A 16,971-nucleotide genomic window follows, 5' to 3' on the forward strand; every position below is an offset into this window, starting at 1 on the left:
AAATGAGAGAAGTTAACATTTCTTCCATGGTTAATTTGATCGAAATCTAAAGGTACAAACTAGATTCGACCGTTAGACCCGATTATGTGTTTCTGTGCATGAGTTTATTAGCTCGCCAACGTCGCCATGGCAACGCCCACAAGCGTAATCGAGGATGTATACTGGAGAAACAGTTTCTAATTATCTTCATACTGTACTGTCTTTGCTTCTATGCTGGTCCGTGCTATCGCGAATCATTGGGACGTCCCTACCATATAAATATTAATGAATAGAACGGGCTTGGAAGCTCTAACCCTGGCAATTGAATTTCCTCATTTGTTGTTCTATTATGACTAAGTACGTTTGTTTTCAGAATTTAACAAATAAGAAGTAGGCCTGTCTTTTATTTCAATATTCTACTAATCCACAAGGATTTATAAAACCATATGTTTAATACTTTTAATATTTCCATCAATAATTAGTCAATTATTGCACCTGATTTTGACCCTGAAAATATGACTTATATTTTATCTTAAAGCTTTTCAGCAATTAACTAAATGTGTGCAGTAAGAATGAGAATGATGGAGGCCACTGTGTTCTTGGGGACTTTCAATGCTGCAGAAATATTTTGGTACCCTTCCCCAGATCTGTGCCTCAACACGATCCTGTCTCGGCGATCTACGGACAATTACTTCGAATTCATGGCTCGGTTTTAGCTCTGAATGTCACTGTCAACTGTGGGACCTTATATAGACAAGTGTGTGCCTTTCCAAATCATGTCCAATCAATTGAATTTACCACAGGTGGACTCCAATCCAGTTGAAGAAACATCTCAAGGACGATCAATTGAAACAGGATGCACCTGAGCTCAATTTCGAGTCTTATTGCAAAAGGTCTGAATACTCAGTAAATAATGTAATTCTGTTTTTTATTTGTAATAAATTTGCAATCATTTCGAATAACCTATTCACTTCGTCATTACAAGGTATTTTGTGTAAATTGATTCAGGAAAAATGATTTAATACATTTTAGAATAAGGCTGTAAAGTAACAAAATGTGGAAAATGGGAAGGGGTCTGAATACTTTCCGAATGCACCGTATCTACTGTAGGATCAGATGATGGAAGAGAGCAAGGTACACCCTTCGTTTTTATCGATGGTCTAACTCCTCCCTTAACAGAGCCAAAAATGAGGCAATATGCTTATTTCTAGCACTTAAATGGTTTAGGGACCGTGTAAAAGTCCAATATCTGTGATTACATGTCAGCAAAAATATATCTGTTTTTGCATTCCCATTCATGGGGGTTAGCCCTATATGAAGATTACACACTGTATAGGGCTTCCAGTTTTTAGTTACTAAAGGTGCAATATTTGAACCATTTCAAACCAAATTTGATTTGTCATATGCGCCGAATACAACAGCTGACCTTACCATGAAATACTTACTTACAAGCCCTTAACCAACAATGAAGGTCAAGAAATAGTTAGGAAAATATTTTCTAAATAAAATAAAATGAAAAGTAACACAATAAAATAACAATAACGAGGCTATATACAGGGGGTACAGGTTAGTCGAGGTAATTTGTACATGTAGGTAGGGGTAAAGTGACTATGCATAGATAATAAACAGCGAGTAGCAGCAGTGTAAAAACAAAGGGTGGTGGGGGGGTCAAATGGCCACCTGGATTAACTGATCAGCAGTCTTATGGCTTCGGGTAGAAGCTGTTAAGAAGCCTTTTGGATGTGTCGTTCGGTAGCAGAGAGAACAGTCTATGACGCGGGTGACTGGAGTCTTTGATCATTTTTTGGGCCTTCCTCTGACACTGCCTAGTATATAGGTCCTGGATGGCAGGAAGCTTGGCCCCAGTGATGTACTGGGCCATATGCACTACCCTCTGTAGCACCTTACGGTCAGATGCCAAGCAGTTGCCATACCATGCGGTGACGCAACCGGTTAGGATGCTCTCGATGGTGCAGCTGTAGAACTTTTTGAGGATCTGGGGACTCATGCCAAATCTTTTCAGTGTCCTGAGGGGGAAAAGGTGTTGTTGTGCCCTCTTCACGATTGTCTTGGTGTGTTTGGGCCATGATGGTTTGTTGGTGATATGGACACCAAGGAACTTGAAGCTCTCGACCTGCTCCACTACAGCCCCATCGATGTGAATGGGGGCGTGTTCGGCCCTCCTTTTCCTGTAGTCCACGATCAGCACCTTTGTATTGCTCACGTTGAGGCAGAGTTTGTTGTCCTGGCACCACACTGCCAGGTCTCTGACATCCTCCCTATGGGCTGTCTCATCGTTGTTGGTGATCAGACCTACCACTGTTGTGTCGTCAGCAAACTTAATCAAATCAAATCAAATTTATTTATATAGCCCTTCGTACATCAGCTGATATCTCAAAGTGCTGTACAGAAACCCAGCCTAAAACCCCAAACAGCAAGCAATGCAGGTGTAGAAGCACGGTGGCTAGGAACAACTCCCTAGAAAGGCCAAAACCTAGGAAGAAACCTAGAGAGGAACCAGGCTATGTGGGGTGGCCAGTCCTCTTCTGGCTGTGCCGGGTGGAGATTATAACAGAACATGGCCAAGATGTTCAAATGTTCATAAATGACCAGCATGGTTGAATAATAATAAGGCAGAACAGTTGAAACTGGAGCAGCAGCACTGTCAGGATGACCACATCAGTGAATCAACCCACTCAGGTGACGCACCCCCTCCAGGGACGGCATGAGAGAGCCCCAGTAAGCCAGTGACTCAGCCCCTGTAATAGGGTTAGAGGCAGAGAATCCCAGTGGAAAGAGGGGAACCGGCCAGGCAGAGACAGCAAGGGCGGTTCGTTGCTCCAGAGCCTTTCCGTTCACCTTCACACTCCTGGGCCAGACTACACTCAATCATATGACCCACTGAAGAGATGAGTCTTCAGTAAAGACTTAAAGGTTGAGACCGAGTTTGCGTCTCTGACATGGGTAGGCAGACCGTTCCATAAAAATGGAGCTCTATAAGAGAAACCCCTGCCTCCAGCTGTTTGCTTAGAAATTCTAGGGACAATTAGGAGGCCTGCGTCTTGTGACCATAGCGTACGTGTAGGTATGTACGGCAGGACCAAATCAGAGAGATAGGTAGGAGCAAGCCCATGTAATGCTTTGTAGGTTAGCAGTAAAACCTTGAAATCAGCCCTTGCTTTGACAGGAAGCCAGTGTAGAGAGGCTAGCACTGGAGTAATATGATCAATTTTTTTGGTTCTAGTCAGGATTCTAGCAGCCATATTTAGCACTAACTGAAGTTTATTTAGTGCTTTATCCGGGTAGCCGGAAAGTAGAGCATTGCAGTAGTCTAACCTAGAAGTGACAAAAGCATGGATTAATTTTTCTGCATCATTTTTGGACAGAAAGTTTCTGATTTTTGCAATGTTACGTAGATGGAAAAAAGCTGTCCTTGAAATGGTCTTGATATGTTCTTCAAAAGAGAGATCAGGGTCCAGAGTAACGCCGAGGTCCTTCACAGTTTTATTTGAGACGACTGTACAACCATTAAGATTAATTGTCAGATTCAACAGAAGATCTCTTTGTTTCTTGGGACCTAGAACAAGCATCTCTGTTTTGTCCAAGTTTAAAAGTAGAAAGTTTGCAGCCATCCACTTCCTTATGTCTGAAACACATGCTTCTAGCAAGGGCAATTTTGGGGCTTCACCATGTTTCATTGAAATGTACAGCTGTGTGTCATCCGCATAGCAGTGAAAGTTACCATTATGTTTTCGAATAACATCCCCAAGAGGTAAAATATATAGTGAAAACAATAGTGGTCCTAAAACGGAACCTTGAGGAACACCGAAATTAATGATGGTGTAGGAGTCATGCTTGGCCACGCAGTCGTGGGTGAACAGGGAGTACAGGAGGGGACTAAGCACACACCGCTGAGGGGCCCCTGTGTTGAGGATCAGCATGGCAGATGTGTTGTTACCTATCCTTACCAACTGGGGGCGGCCCATCAGAAATTCCAGGATCCAGTTGCAGAGGGAGGTGTTTAGTCCCAGGGTCCTTAGCTTAGTGATGAGCTTTGTGGGCACTATGGTGTTGAACGCAAAGCTGTAGTCAATGAACAGCATTCTTACATAGGTGTTCCTTTTGTCCAGGTAGGAAAGGGCAGTGTGGAGTGTGTAATCTGTGGATCTGTTGGGGTGGTATGCAAATTGGAGTGGGTCTAGTGTTTCGGGGTGATGGTGTTGATGTGAGCCAAGACCAGACTTTCAAAGCACTTCATGGCTACCGATGTGAGTGCTATGGGGTTGTGGTCATTTAGGCAGGTTACATTTACTTTCTTGGGCACAGGGGCTATGGTGGTCTGCTTGAAACATGTATGTATTACAGATTCTGTAAGGGAAAGGTTTAAAATGTCAGTGAAGACACTTGCCAGTTGGTACACGCATGCTCTGAGTACTCGTCCTGGTAATCCGTCTGAACTCGCGGCTTTGTGAATATTGACCTGTTTAAAGGTCTTGCTCACATCGGCTAAGAAGAGCGTGATCACACAGTCGTCCGGAACAGCTGGTGCTCTCATGCATGCTTCAGTGTTGCTTGCCTTGAAGATAGCATAAAGGGCATTTAGCCCGTCTGGTAGGCTCGCGTCACTGGGCAGCTCGCGGCTGGGTTTGCAAGCCCTGACACATCCGACGTGCGTCAGAGCCAGTGTAGTAGGATTCAATCTTAGTCCTGTTTTGATGCTTTGCCTGTTTGATGGTTCGTCTGAGGGCATAGCGGGATTTCTTATAAGTGTCTGGATTTGTGTCCCGCTCCTTGAAAGCGGCAGCTCTAACCTTTAGCTCGGTGCGGATGTTGCCTGTAATCCATGACTTCTGATTTTGATATGTACGTACGGTCACTGTGTGGGATGACGTCCTCAATGCACTTATTGATGTAGCCATTGACTGAGGTGGTATACTCCTTAATGCCATTGGATGAATCCTGGAACATTTCCAGTCTATGCTAGCAAAACAGACTTGTAGCATAGCGTCTGTGTCATCTGACAACTTCTCTATTGAGCGAGTCACTGGTACGTCCTGCTTTAGTTTTTGCTTGTAAGCAGGAATCAGCAGGATAGAATTATGGTCAGATTTTCCAAATGGAGGGAGAGCTTTGGACAGGGCTCTGTGTGTGGAGTAAAGGTGGTCTAGAGTTGAGTGTGGCCAGCCAACTGTATATTATCTGTGTCATAGTTGAGCCACGACTCTGTGAAACGTAAGATATTACAGTTTTTAATGTCCCGTTGGTAGGATAGTCTCGAATGGAGCTCATCGTTTATTCTCCGGTGATTGCACGTTGGCCAATAGAACAGAAGGTACAGGCGGATTACCCACTCGCCAACAAATTCTCACAAGGTACCCCGATCTCCGCCCACTGTACCTCCGTCTTTTCTTCACGTGAATAACAAGGATTTGAGCCTAGTCTTGGAGAAACAGTATATCCCTTGTGTGGGACACATTAAATAAAACATATTTGTCCAGTTCAAGGTGAGTAATCGCTGTTCTGATATCTAGAATCTATTTTTGGTCATAAGAGACGGTAGCAGCAACATTATTTACAAAATAAGTTATAAACAATGCGAAAAAACACACAAAATAGCACTTGGTTAGGTGCCCGTAAAATGGCAGACATCCCCTCCGGCGCCATTCTAATGTTAAAGGTGTAATAAGGATACTTGCAACCGAGGACAGATGATTTGTATGCGCTACGAGCTTCAGCGGTCCTGTTCTGGGAGCTTGTGTGGCCTACCAGTTCACGGCTGAGCCGTTGTTGCTCCTAGACGTTTCCACTTCACAATAACAGCACTTACAGTAGACCAGGGCAGAAATTTGACGAACTGGCTTGTTGAAAAGGTGTCATCCAATAACGGTGCCAAGTTGAAAGTCATTGCGCTCTTCAGTATGGGCCATTCTACAGCTAATGTTTGTCTGTGAAGATTGCATTGGAAGTGTGCTCAATTTTATACACCTGTCAGCAATGGGTGTGGCTGAAATAGCCGGATCCACTAATTTGAAAGGGTGTTTACATACTTTGTATATATAAGTCCATACCTTTGGCCAATTTGCAAACATATTGCAAGTTCCACCTACATTTTGCTATTGGAACATCACTGTCATAAAAAGCTTCTCTAATCACTTACTTACTGTAACTACTATGGTTGAATTTACAAGTGATGGATCTGTATTGACCACAGTTTGTTTCTAAAGGGTTAGAACACCATCTGGTATTGCTTTACACATCATTTAATTTCCCTTTGGTGAGACAGGGAGCTCAAACATTGAGCAGCTGGCCCACAAGTAAAATGTCCTTCCTAAACCAATGTTCTAAAAACAGTGACTTGTTTTAATATTTTATGACAAGATTATTCCATATAAATATACATATGAGTGGAACATTTGTTTGTATTGAGGGGACAAACAATGAAGCATTTGTTTGTGGAAATCAGCCAGTTTAACAGGACGTTTTTCAACGACAAAAGGAAACTGGTATTGTAAATCAAAAGCTGTTTGGGTCCTTAAAGTAATGCCGTCACGCACAGATGCGGCAGTAATAAAGCTATTGCCATCATTTATTCTAAATAAAATACATTTTTGGGGTTCTCACTTACAACGCTGTTTTGATTCTTGATTGAACAGTCACTAAGATTATATTTGGTTGTGAGCTTTGCAAAATAACTATTTTGTATGCAGCAGTGGTTAGCTATAATGCTAACACTCATTGATACAGGCTGTAGGAAAAGCTAGCCAAATAGCCATTTTACTGGTTGAAGTGTTTTTTAAGTATAATGCAGTTGATTTGAGATGACACAAACATTAAGCAGGACATTCATGCAAGCCTTAAAATCCATGTATAATCCAAAAGTAGTGGGAATTGCACTCATAAGCAACATGTGTACAGTGGGGAGAACAAGTGTTTGATACACTGACGATTTTGCAGGTTTTTCTACTTACAAAGCATGTAGAGGTCTGTCATTTTTTATCATAGGTACACTTCAACTGTGAGAGACGGAATCTAAAATAAAAATCCAGAAAAATCACATTGTATGATTTTTAAGTAATTAATTTGCATTTTATTGCATGACATAAGTATTTGATACATCAGAAAAGCAGAACTTAATATTTGGTACAGAAACCTTTGTTTGCAATTACAGAGATCATACGTTTCCTGTAGTTCTTGACCAGGTTTGCACACACTGCAGCAGGGATTTTGGCCCACTCCTCCATACAGACCTTCTCCAGATCCTTCAGGTTTCGGGGCTGTCGCTGGGCAATACGGACTTTCAGCTCCCTCCAAAGATTTTCTATTGGGTTCAGGTCTGGAAACTGGCTAGGCCACTCCAGGACCTTGAGATGCTTCTTACGGAGCCACTCCTTAGTTGCCCTGGCTGTGTGTTTCGGGTCCTTGTCATGCAAGACCCAGCCACGACCCATCTTCAATGCTCTTACTGAGGGAAGGAGGTTGTTGGCCAAGATCTCGGTATACATGGCCCCATCCATCCTCCCCTCAATACGGTGCAATCGTCCTGTCCCCTTTGCAGAAAAGCATCCCCAAAGAATGATGTTTCCCCCTCCATGCTTCACGGTTGGGATGGTGTTCTTGTACTCATCCTTCTTCTTCCTCCAAACACGGTGAGTGGAGTTTAGGCCAAAAAGCTCTATTTTTGTCTCATCAGACCACATGACCTTCTCCCATTCCTCCTCTGGATCATCCAGATGGTCATTGGCAAACTTCAGACGGGCCTGGACATGCGCTGGCTTGAGCAGGGGAACCTTGCGTGCGCTGCAGGATTTTAATCCATGACGGCGTAGTGTGTTACTAATGGTTTTCTTTGAGACTGTGGTCCCAACTCTCTTCAGGTCACTGACCAGGTCCTGCCGTGTAGTTCTGGGCTGATCCCTCACCTTCCTCATGATCATTGATGCCCCAAGAGGTGAGATCTTGCATGGAGCCCCAGACCGAGGGTGATTGACCTTCATCTTGAACTTCTTCCATTTTCTAATAATTGCGCCAACAGTTGTTGCCTTCTCACCAAGCTGCTTGCCTATTGTCCTGTAGCCCATCCCAGCCTTGTGCAGGTCTACAATTTTAACCCTGATGTCCTTGATTGAGTGTGTGGACAGGTGTCTTTTATACAGGTAACGAGTTCAAACAGGTGCAGTTAATACAGGTAATGAGTGGAGAACAGGAGAGCTTCTTAAAGAAAAACTAACAGGTCTGTGAGAGCCGGAATTCTTACTGGTTAGTAGGTGATCAAATACTTAAGTCATGCAATAAAATGCAAATGAATGACTTAAAAATCATACAATGCGATTTTCTGAATTTTTGTTTTAGATTCCGTCTCTCACAGTTGAAGTGTACCTATGATAAAAATTACAGACCTCTACATGCTTTGTAAGTAGGAAAACCTGCAAAATCAGCAGTGTGTCAAATACTTGTTCTCCCCACTGTAGATGACACTTGCTTTGTGTGAGTGGAACTGGGATTCAGAGTTCCCTCAGTGCAGCTGTTTGGGATGGATTAAGGGGCAGAGGAGCGGTTGTTGCCCTTCAGCAGCTGGAAGGTACAGGTGTAGAGCAAACACGACTTAAAAAACACAAGATTATACAGTATTGGCTTAGTAAACACACACAAACACCAAGATTTGGTTTGTATCTCTTATACTCTCACTGTGTTGTTTGTACTGTTCACAGAGCCCCCGTGTTGTTGTTTGTTCCCTGCAGTGCAACAGTGAAAGCCCGGAGTTGAAGAGAGAACCTACAGCCACATTGGGAGGCACATCAGGGTGAGTCATCACATCGACAAATTACCACATCGCCCCCTCATCATCCCTCAGTAAAGCGCAGAACTAACCTGCGGTGTGTATGCACTCTGCTCCCTTTCTGCCTCCTAATGTTCCCCTGAGCTAAGTAGTTCTAATACAAAGTAGTCAGACTTAGAGGAGACTTTACATTCATATTTTTTTTACTCCCAACATTCACTGACATTCCAACACACACATACATACAGTACACACACACACACACAACAAATGCTCACAGATGCATACTGACGCCCCAAACAAACACAAACACACACACACACACACACACACACACACACACACACACACACACACACACTGCTGATACTTTGTTTATAATATATCTTGATTGCCTAGTCACTTTTACCTTACCTACACCTGCACATTGACTCGGTACCAGTACTTCTTGTATATAGTTTCGTTATTGTTATTTTGTTATATTTTTTCTTAATTTTTAACTCTGCCTTTTTGGGAAAGGGCTCGTAAGTAAGCATTTCACAGTAAAGTCTACACCTGTTGTATTCAGCGCATGTGACAAATAACATTTGATTTAACGGTTTTCCCTGATGTGGCCACTAGATGGCACTGTCGGCCTACTCCACCTAGCCACAACAGTAGAAACATAATCTGTCGCGACAAATCATCAGTATCGTAACACTTGAGGGGTATTCCAGAGGACTATTCCAGAAAACCGGATTAGTGATTTAGCGAAATGTGTCAAAACCGAATTTGTGAAAACTTTCCAGGCTCCAGAAAGAGAGCCTGGTCAGAAACCATAGCAACGAATGCTCTGAATCAAACCTGCTACCTACTACGTCAACTTGATTTTAGCCTGTCCGGTGAATAAATATAAGACTTCTCCGCCAAACAGATTCTTGTTCATCACTACCGCCTATCCCTTCTTGGAAAATCCACTTGAAATCGGAGCCTGAATTGTTCGCCGGGCTCTCCAGTAGGAACGAACTATTGGACCTAGAATACATCCTTTAGACCATAAAGAATTCAGAATTATTTTTCCGCACAGTCAATAATATATCTGGTCAATTTACTCAACCCATACCAAATGTAACTCAACGCGGTTTTGCTATGACTGCTATACAAACTCTGTGTATGTTTTTCCACTGGAAGTTTCCTGTACAATGTGGGCGATGCTCAACTATTTGGCAAGGCAACTGTGTGTAGAACCGTAAAAAGAGTCTACATCGCATTGAATATATATGTGTATGTATTTGTTGCATTCCCTGGCCATCAAGCTGTCCCTATAATAATCAATGAGGACTTTTACAGAATTGCAGGTATAGTAAGTAGGCTGTGATAGGTTGACTGCCAGCGATGCTTTGCTAACCTCAAATTAATAAAGCTAAGCAACATAATAAACATGATAAATAGCCAAATTCATCCCGCAGATTTTCCAAACGTCATTGGTGCTATAGGTGGGACACATATCCTCCATTCAAAGACCATTCTAGACCAAAATGAAGGGGAGAAAATCGATTCACAGCATAAACAAACAGGTAGCTAGCTATTGAATACTGTAGCCTACACAAATCAAATCATTTTCATAAACAGTCATGAAATGATCTTCCTTCTTTTGTCAGATGACCTGTGACCTCCATTGGGTTATAACTAAACAGAGAACTCATTGTTGCCCATGTTGTCATGAAAAGCACTATGAATTCAATACATTATTATTAATCCTACATTAGGCTATGAAATGGACCTGCAATTGTGACATAGGCTACAACAACTTCCATATTAGGCCAAAGCCTTGACACTTTAATATCACCAGCGGTGCAATAAAAGTGCTCTATAAAGTGCAAAGTGTTGTTACTAATCAGCCATGTGTGTGAGCTAGACATTGGACATTGGAATTGTGTCACTACACTTGGCCAAGCTCTGTCTGCCATTTTCTGCCAGGTTCCCTCTATGGTTTTTGCGGCAGTGGATGTATTACTTGTTTTCGTGAATATATGAACATATTCGTTGTGTGTTCTTACAACTGTTTCTTGTTGTAGACGTGAAATATTGGGCTCTGTCTTTTGACTCCGTATCAATTGTTTTTTCTGTCATCGACTTGAGGACCTTTTTTCATGTTGCGTGCACGCGCCCGATCAACCAATCTGCGCTCCACTTAGGCTAACAACTTAAATGAGAAGCGTCTGTTCTGGAACCAAGGAATCCTGGACTCCCTCACCTGGTTAACACAAGCCAGATATGTTCAGGGAACCCTGAATTTGTTAAACCATCTTTCTGAAATACTAATACCCCTCTGAACTAGTCAGGATGTGCCTGTAGTGTCATACCTTGACCACTGGGGGCCCAAGTCCTTCCACTGTCAAAGTACAGTATGTTGCCATCATGAGCACGTTCCCCTGCCCAGGCATTGTTGACTCATGCCAGATCTCACCATGCCTGGATAGGTATTTTACTTATCAGCTAACCACACAGCAATCTGGTGCCCGACATCAAAGTTGTTGACGTGGCACGCAACCATTGGTTGATGAATGCAACGTCTAACCAGGGGAACAGGATTCTGATCATGCTGCAGTGGCAGTGCATATCTGTCATTCATTGTCTACCCTCCATAATACTCTTACCATGCATTTTCTTCTTAAAATAAACCCTTGTATGTTTGGCATGTATGTTCTGCATTGAAAGGCTTTAGGTGTTTCAACATCCTGTTTGACTAAGTCACGTTTTGTATGGGTCACCCCCACACTGACAGCTCCTTAAACCTTCAATAGTTGCTATGTTCGCTAGGAATATGCAGAAAGTAAACAGGGAGTGGAGGCATATGGAAGGAAGGCACATTTCTGATCTACAGCAACAAGGCCACGTGTGTATGATGTTTGGAATGTTCAGAATGCTGAGTGCACAGGCTGACGCGCTACATGGCAAAGAGTAGAACAGAGAGTGTAACAAGTGCTCCTCATCCATTCTGTCTATCTTAATCATATGAAACTTATCCACAGCTAAAATGAACATAAATACGTCTAGAAATAAGACTAATAAGCTTTAATAATGGCAATATATGTTTTAAAACAAAATAAAAAACATTATGTGAAAGGTTATAATTAAAGTAAACCTTTTATTTTGTAGGAAACAACGAAGGCAACTAAAAATCTGTACATTCTGTATAAAACAACATAAAAAAAACAAGAGAAAATCTAAATATTGTTCACTGAAGTAGTCTGCTGTACAAGTCGACATTCCCTGATAAAAGCTTTTGGATTGTCCATCCGGCCAGTCAGTCAAGTAGCTTGGTCTGTTTCCATCTTCCTCTGGTCCCATTCCTCAGACTATGCTGACTCAACCTTTACCACTGTAGGAAGTTTGAGTTAAAACAGAGGAACACACATTCATTTCATCTACACCGCACCAGAGCCATACAGTATAGAGAAAGACTTTGCTCAATGCAGCCAGTTTAAAAACACCTACCTTTGTGCTTTTCATTTCTTCTTCCCCATAGTCAAGTTCTCACTTTTCTTTTTCTGCACCTAAAGTAGAAACATTCACAGGACTGTTAGTCACCGCTGCTACACATAAGAACATGCAAACATGTCCTTCTTATATAAAAAAAATAAAAAACACATGTACACACACAAATACCTCTGACCTCATTCATGGCATCGTCAATCTGCTTGAGCTCTTCGTATCTGTCTCGCGACTCTCTCAGAGGCTGGACCATCACATCCTCAATCTGAGGGAACAGCTGAGACACACACAGAGAGAGAAAGGAGGCAGGCGTTTACCATCATCATCATCATCATCACAGTCCTATCACTCCAACATTCTCTTTTTATAGTCCCATCCATCCATGGCTCACCTTCATGACGGTCTCAAACATGGGGATGAGGACAAACTTGATGAAACCGATCTGAGCGGTGGGTTTGGTGACCTTCTCTCTGTCCATGAAGGGGGCCACAGGCAGACCCTCTGCCTTCTCCCTGTCACTCTGTGGAAAGGGTGGAGAAGAGAGAGAAAGATGTCAGTGCAATCCATAATTCTTTATACAAATGGTAAATAGTGTATCTACAGTACTTTCAAAGTATTCACAGCCCTTTACTTTCCCCACATTTTGTCGTGTTACAGCTTGAATTTAAAATGGATGAAGTCAAGATTGTGTGTCACTGGCATACCAACAATATCCGATGAGTTCACATTTTTACAAATTCATTAAAAATGAAAAGCTGAAATGTCTTGAGTAAATAAGTATTCATCCACTTTATGGCAAGCCTAAATAAGTTCAGGAGTAAAAATGTGCTTAACAAGTCATATAATAAGTTGCATGGACTCACTCTGTGTACAATATATACATACATATATTTTAATGACTACCTCATCTCTGTATCCCACACATACAGATAATTGTAAGCTTACTCAGTCGAGCAGTGCATTTCAAACACAGATTTAACCAAGGAAAAAGTCCACGGATGTTTTCAGAGGCAAAGAAGGGCACCCATTGGTAGATGGGTAAAAATAAAAAGCAGACATTGAATATCCCTTTGAACATGGTGAACTTATTCATTGTACTTTGGATGGTGTATCAATACACTCAGTCACTACAAAGATACAGGCGTCCTTCCTAACTCAGTTGCTGGAGAGAAAGAAAACCGCTCATGAATTTCTCCATGAGGCCAATTGTGACTTTAAAACAAATTCTGAGACAACATGGTGATGATGAATTTTACAAAAGACTCCCAAAGAACCCTACTAATCAATTCAACTCTGATCCATATTAAATTGTCAATTTTTGAATGGAGGGGAAATTACAAAGACAATATGAGTATATGAAAGTTGACTGCCCAAACATACCTGTCATATACGCGCTACCCAAAATTCACAAGAGCATGACACCACCTATACCAGGCAGGCCCATTGTGAGTAGTAACGGACAGAGAATATCTCTACCTTTGTAAACCATTTTGTGAAACCCTGGGCGATCTCCCTCCCCACGTATGCTAGAGACTCTATTGATTTTACATATTTAAAAAGAAATTGTGGACCATATACCTGAAAATTAAATTCTGTGTACTCTTCATGTTACCATTCTATATACTTGAATAAAAAAACATGAGCTGGCACACACCCAGAGATAATTATTTTATGTGCTGACTAAACTATGAGCTATAAAAAAATAGAGTCGCACACTCTATACATAAACTTCCAGTAATTTATTGGGTTTCGGCATCACTGGATTCAGCACTACCTGTTTTTCAAACATTTCTAGATATACAGTACCAGTCAAAAGCTTGTACACACCTACAGTACACATTCAAGGGTTTTTCATTATTACCATTTTCTACATTGTAGAATAATAGTGAATACATACAACATATGAAATAACACATATGGAATCATGTAGTAACCAAAAAAAAAGTGTTAAACAAATCAAAATGTATTTTATTTTTGAGATTCTTCAAAGTAGCCACCCTTTGGCTTGATGACAGCTTTGCACACTCTTGGCATTCTCTCAACCAGCTTCATGAGGTAGTCACCTGGAATGCATTTCAATTAACAGGTGTGCCTTGTTAAAAGTTAATTTGTGGAATTTCTTTCCTTCTGAATGCGTTCGAGTCAATCCGTTGTGTTGTGACAAGGTACAGTAGGGTTGGTATACAGAAGATAGCGGAAAATGTCAATAACTTTCAAAGTTTCTTCAACTGCAGTTGCAAAAACCATCAAGCGCTGTGATTAAACTGACTTTCACGAGGACCGCCACAGGAAAGGAGGACCCAGAGTTACCTCTGCTGCAGAGGATAAGTTCAGTAGAGTTAACGGCACCTCTGATTGCAGCCCAAATAAAGGCGTCACAGAGTTTAAGTAACAGACATCTCAACATCAACTGTTCAGAGGAGACGGCGTGAATCAGGCCTTCATGGTCAAATTGCTGCAAAGAAACCACTACTAAAGGACACCAATAATAAGAAGAGACTTGCTTGGGACAAGAAACATGAGCAATGGACATTAGACCGGTGGAAATCTGTCCTTTGGTCAGATGAGTCAGAATTTGAGATTTCGGGTTCCAACCGCCGTGTCTTTGTGAGATGCAGAGTAGGTGAACGTATGATCTCAGCATGTGTGGTTCCCACCGTGAAGCATGGAGGAGGAGGTGTGATGGTGCTTTGCTGGTGCTGGTGTCTGTGATTTGACCAATGAGAGTGATTGAGTGCTGCATCAGGTGACCTGGCATCCACAATTACCCAACCTCAACCCAATTGAGATGGTTTGGGATGAGGTGGACCGCAGAGTGAAGGAAAAGCAGCCAACTAGTGCTCAGCATATGTGGGAACTCCTTCAAGACTGTTGGTAAAGCATTCCTTTGAGAGAATGCCAAGAGTGCGCAAAGGTGTCATCCAGGCAAAGGGTAGCTACTTTGAAGAATCTAAAATGAAATATATTTAGATTTGTTTAACACTTTTTTGCTTACTACATGATTCCATATGTGTTATTTCATAGTTTTGACATCTTCACTATTACTCTAGAAAATAGTAACAAATGAAGAAAAACCCTTGAATTAGTAGGTGTGTCCAAACTTTTGACTGCTATACTGTAAATATATATATATCTCTAGGAATGTTTGAAAAACAGTTGGTGCTGAATCCAGACCTTAACCCCTTTCTCTCCAATATTCTCCTAATTCTGAGATATTTGGTTGACATTTTCGTGAACTATGCAGGCACCCAGGACAAACTTTTGGAATTCCATGCTTATCAAAACTATATGAATGAACACCTTCATTTCACCATTAACTATGACCTATCACAAATCAGTTTTCTTGATGTGATGGTTATCAAGGACAAAACCTCCCTCTCCACAGATGTCTATACGAAACCTACGGACAGGAACACCCTCAGAGGTGACAGCTTTCATCCACGTCCACTTATTAAAAGTCTCCCTATAAGTCAATTCAGTCGTATCAGAAGAAAATGCCGCTCTGATGCCTCTTATCCGAACCAGACCACGGACCTCACGCAAAGGTTTAAGGAAATGCGGTACAAAGACAATCGGGTAAAACATGTCAATGATCAGTTTGAAGGACACAGTTAGAAAACCTTCAAACAAAAGTTCAAGAAAAAGCAGAATGTGTCCCATCATGCTTCACCCAATACTCACCGATACTGAAACATTGGGGAAGGCATTTAAGGACATTATCAGGAAGGACTGGTACATTATTGATAATGACCCACAATTGAAACCCATTTTTAAATATCCCCACATACGGTCTTTAAAAAGACGCACAAACGTGAGAGACATCGTGGTTAAATCTGATTACCCACCAGAGAAAAGGGAGACTTTCCGGAGGATAATTACAAATGTGGCCAATGAGCTCAATGCAGCTTCACGTACAAATGCAACTCATTTACCCACCAACCGCACGGGACAAAGATTTAAGTTAAAAGGGCCTGATTATCTGCATATCCACCAATGTTATTTACATGTTGGAAATGTCCTTGTGGTCTGTCTTACATAGGGGAAACCCGTAGAAGCCTTAAGACACGGATCAGTGAGCACCGTAGCAATATACGGACAGGTGAGACAAGAAATATGGTTTCTGTTCATTTTGTACTGGACATCCTATTAGTTCTCTGAGATACATTGGAATAGAAATGGTCAAGATGTTATGCAGGGGAGGGGACATTGAGAGTAAACTTCTTCAAAGGGATTCTTTCTGGATCCACAGGCTGAACACACTGTCTCCTCTTGGCCTTAACGAGGAGTTTGACTTGAAACTGTTTTTATAGTTTCAATATGTCCTAATAGTTTTTTTGAATCCTAATTGAATATTGTATGTGTATGTATATTACTGTAAATATTGATCACATTCCTTGTGTATGTATCACGCCCTGATCTGTTTCACCTGTCTTGTGCCTGTCTCCACCCCCCACCAGGTGTCTCCCATTTGTCCCCATTATCCCCTGTGTATTTATACCTGTGTTTTCTGTTTGTCTGTTGCCAGTTCGTCTTGTCCCGTCAAGTTTTACCAGCGTGTTTTCCCGGTTTTGAGTCTTTCTAGTTATTGTTTTCTAGTCTTCCCGGTTCTGACCATTCTGCCTGCCTGCCATTCTGTACCTCATTGACTCTGCCCTGACCCTGAGTCTGCCTACCATTCTGTACCTCATTGACTCTGCCCTAGACTACTGACCTCTGCCTGCCCTCGACCTGCCCTGCCC

General features: G+C 41.9%; 1 protein-coding gene across 4 annotated transcripts in view; it reads right to left on the minus strand.

The window, feature by feature from the left end:
• Nucleotides 1-11,865: 11,865 nt before the first annotated feature.
• Nucleotides 11,866-16,971, minus strand: part of LOC110501414 (high affinity cGMP-specific 3',5'-cyclic phosphodiesterase 9A) — a 35,775-nt gene continuing 30,669 nt past the window's right edge. For all 4 annotated transcript variants that reach the window (XM_036958760.2, XM_090215580.1, XM_036958758.2 and 1 more), the window contains exons 16-19: nt 12,624-12,752; nt 12,414-12,509; nt 12,236-12,294; nt 11,866-12,119 (exon numbers count right to left, since the gene is read on the minus strand). In XM_036958760.2, the coding sequence (XP_036814655.1) occupies nt 12,247-12,294; nt 12,414-12,509; nt 12,624-12,752 (273 nt within the window). In that variant the 3' untranslated portion in view covers nt 11,866-12,119; nt 12,236-12,246. The remainder of the gene's footprint in view (nt 12,120-12,235; nt 12,295-12,413; nt 12,510-12,623; nt 12,753-16,971) is intronic.

The sequence above is a fragment of the Oncorhynchus mykiss genome, chromosome 22, assembly GCF_057628025.1.
Source record: "Oncorhynchus mykiss isolate SJ-2025 chromosome 22, ASM5762802v1, whole genome shotgun sequence".
NCBI classification, from domain to species: Eukaryota; Metazoa; Chordata; class Actinopteri; order Salmoniformes; family Salmonidae; genus Oncorhynchus; species Oncorhynchus mykiss.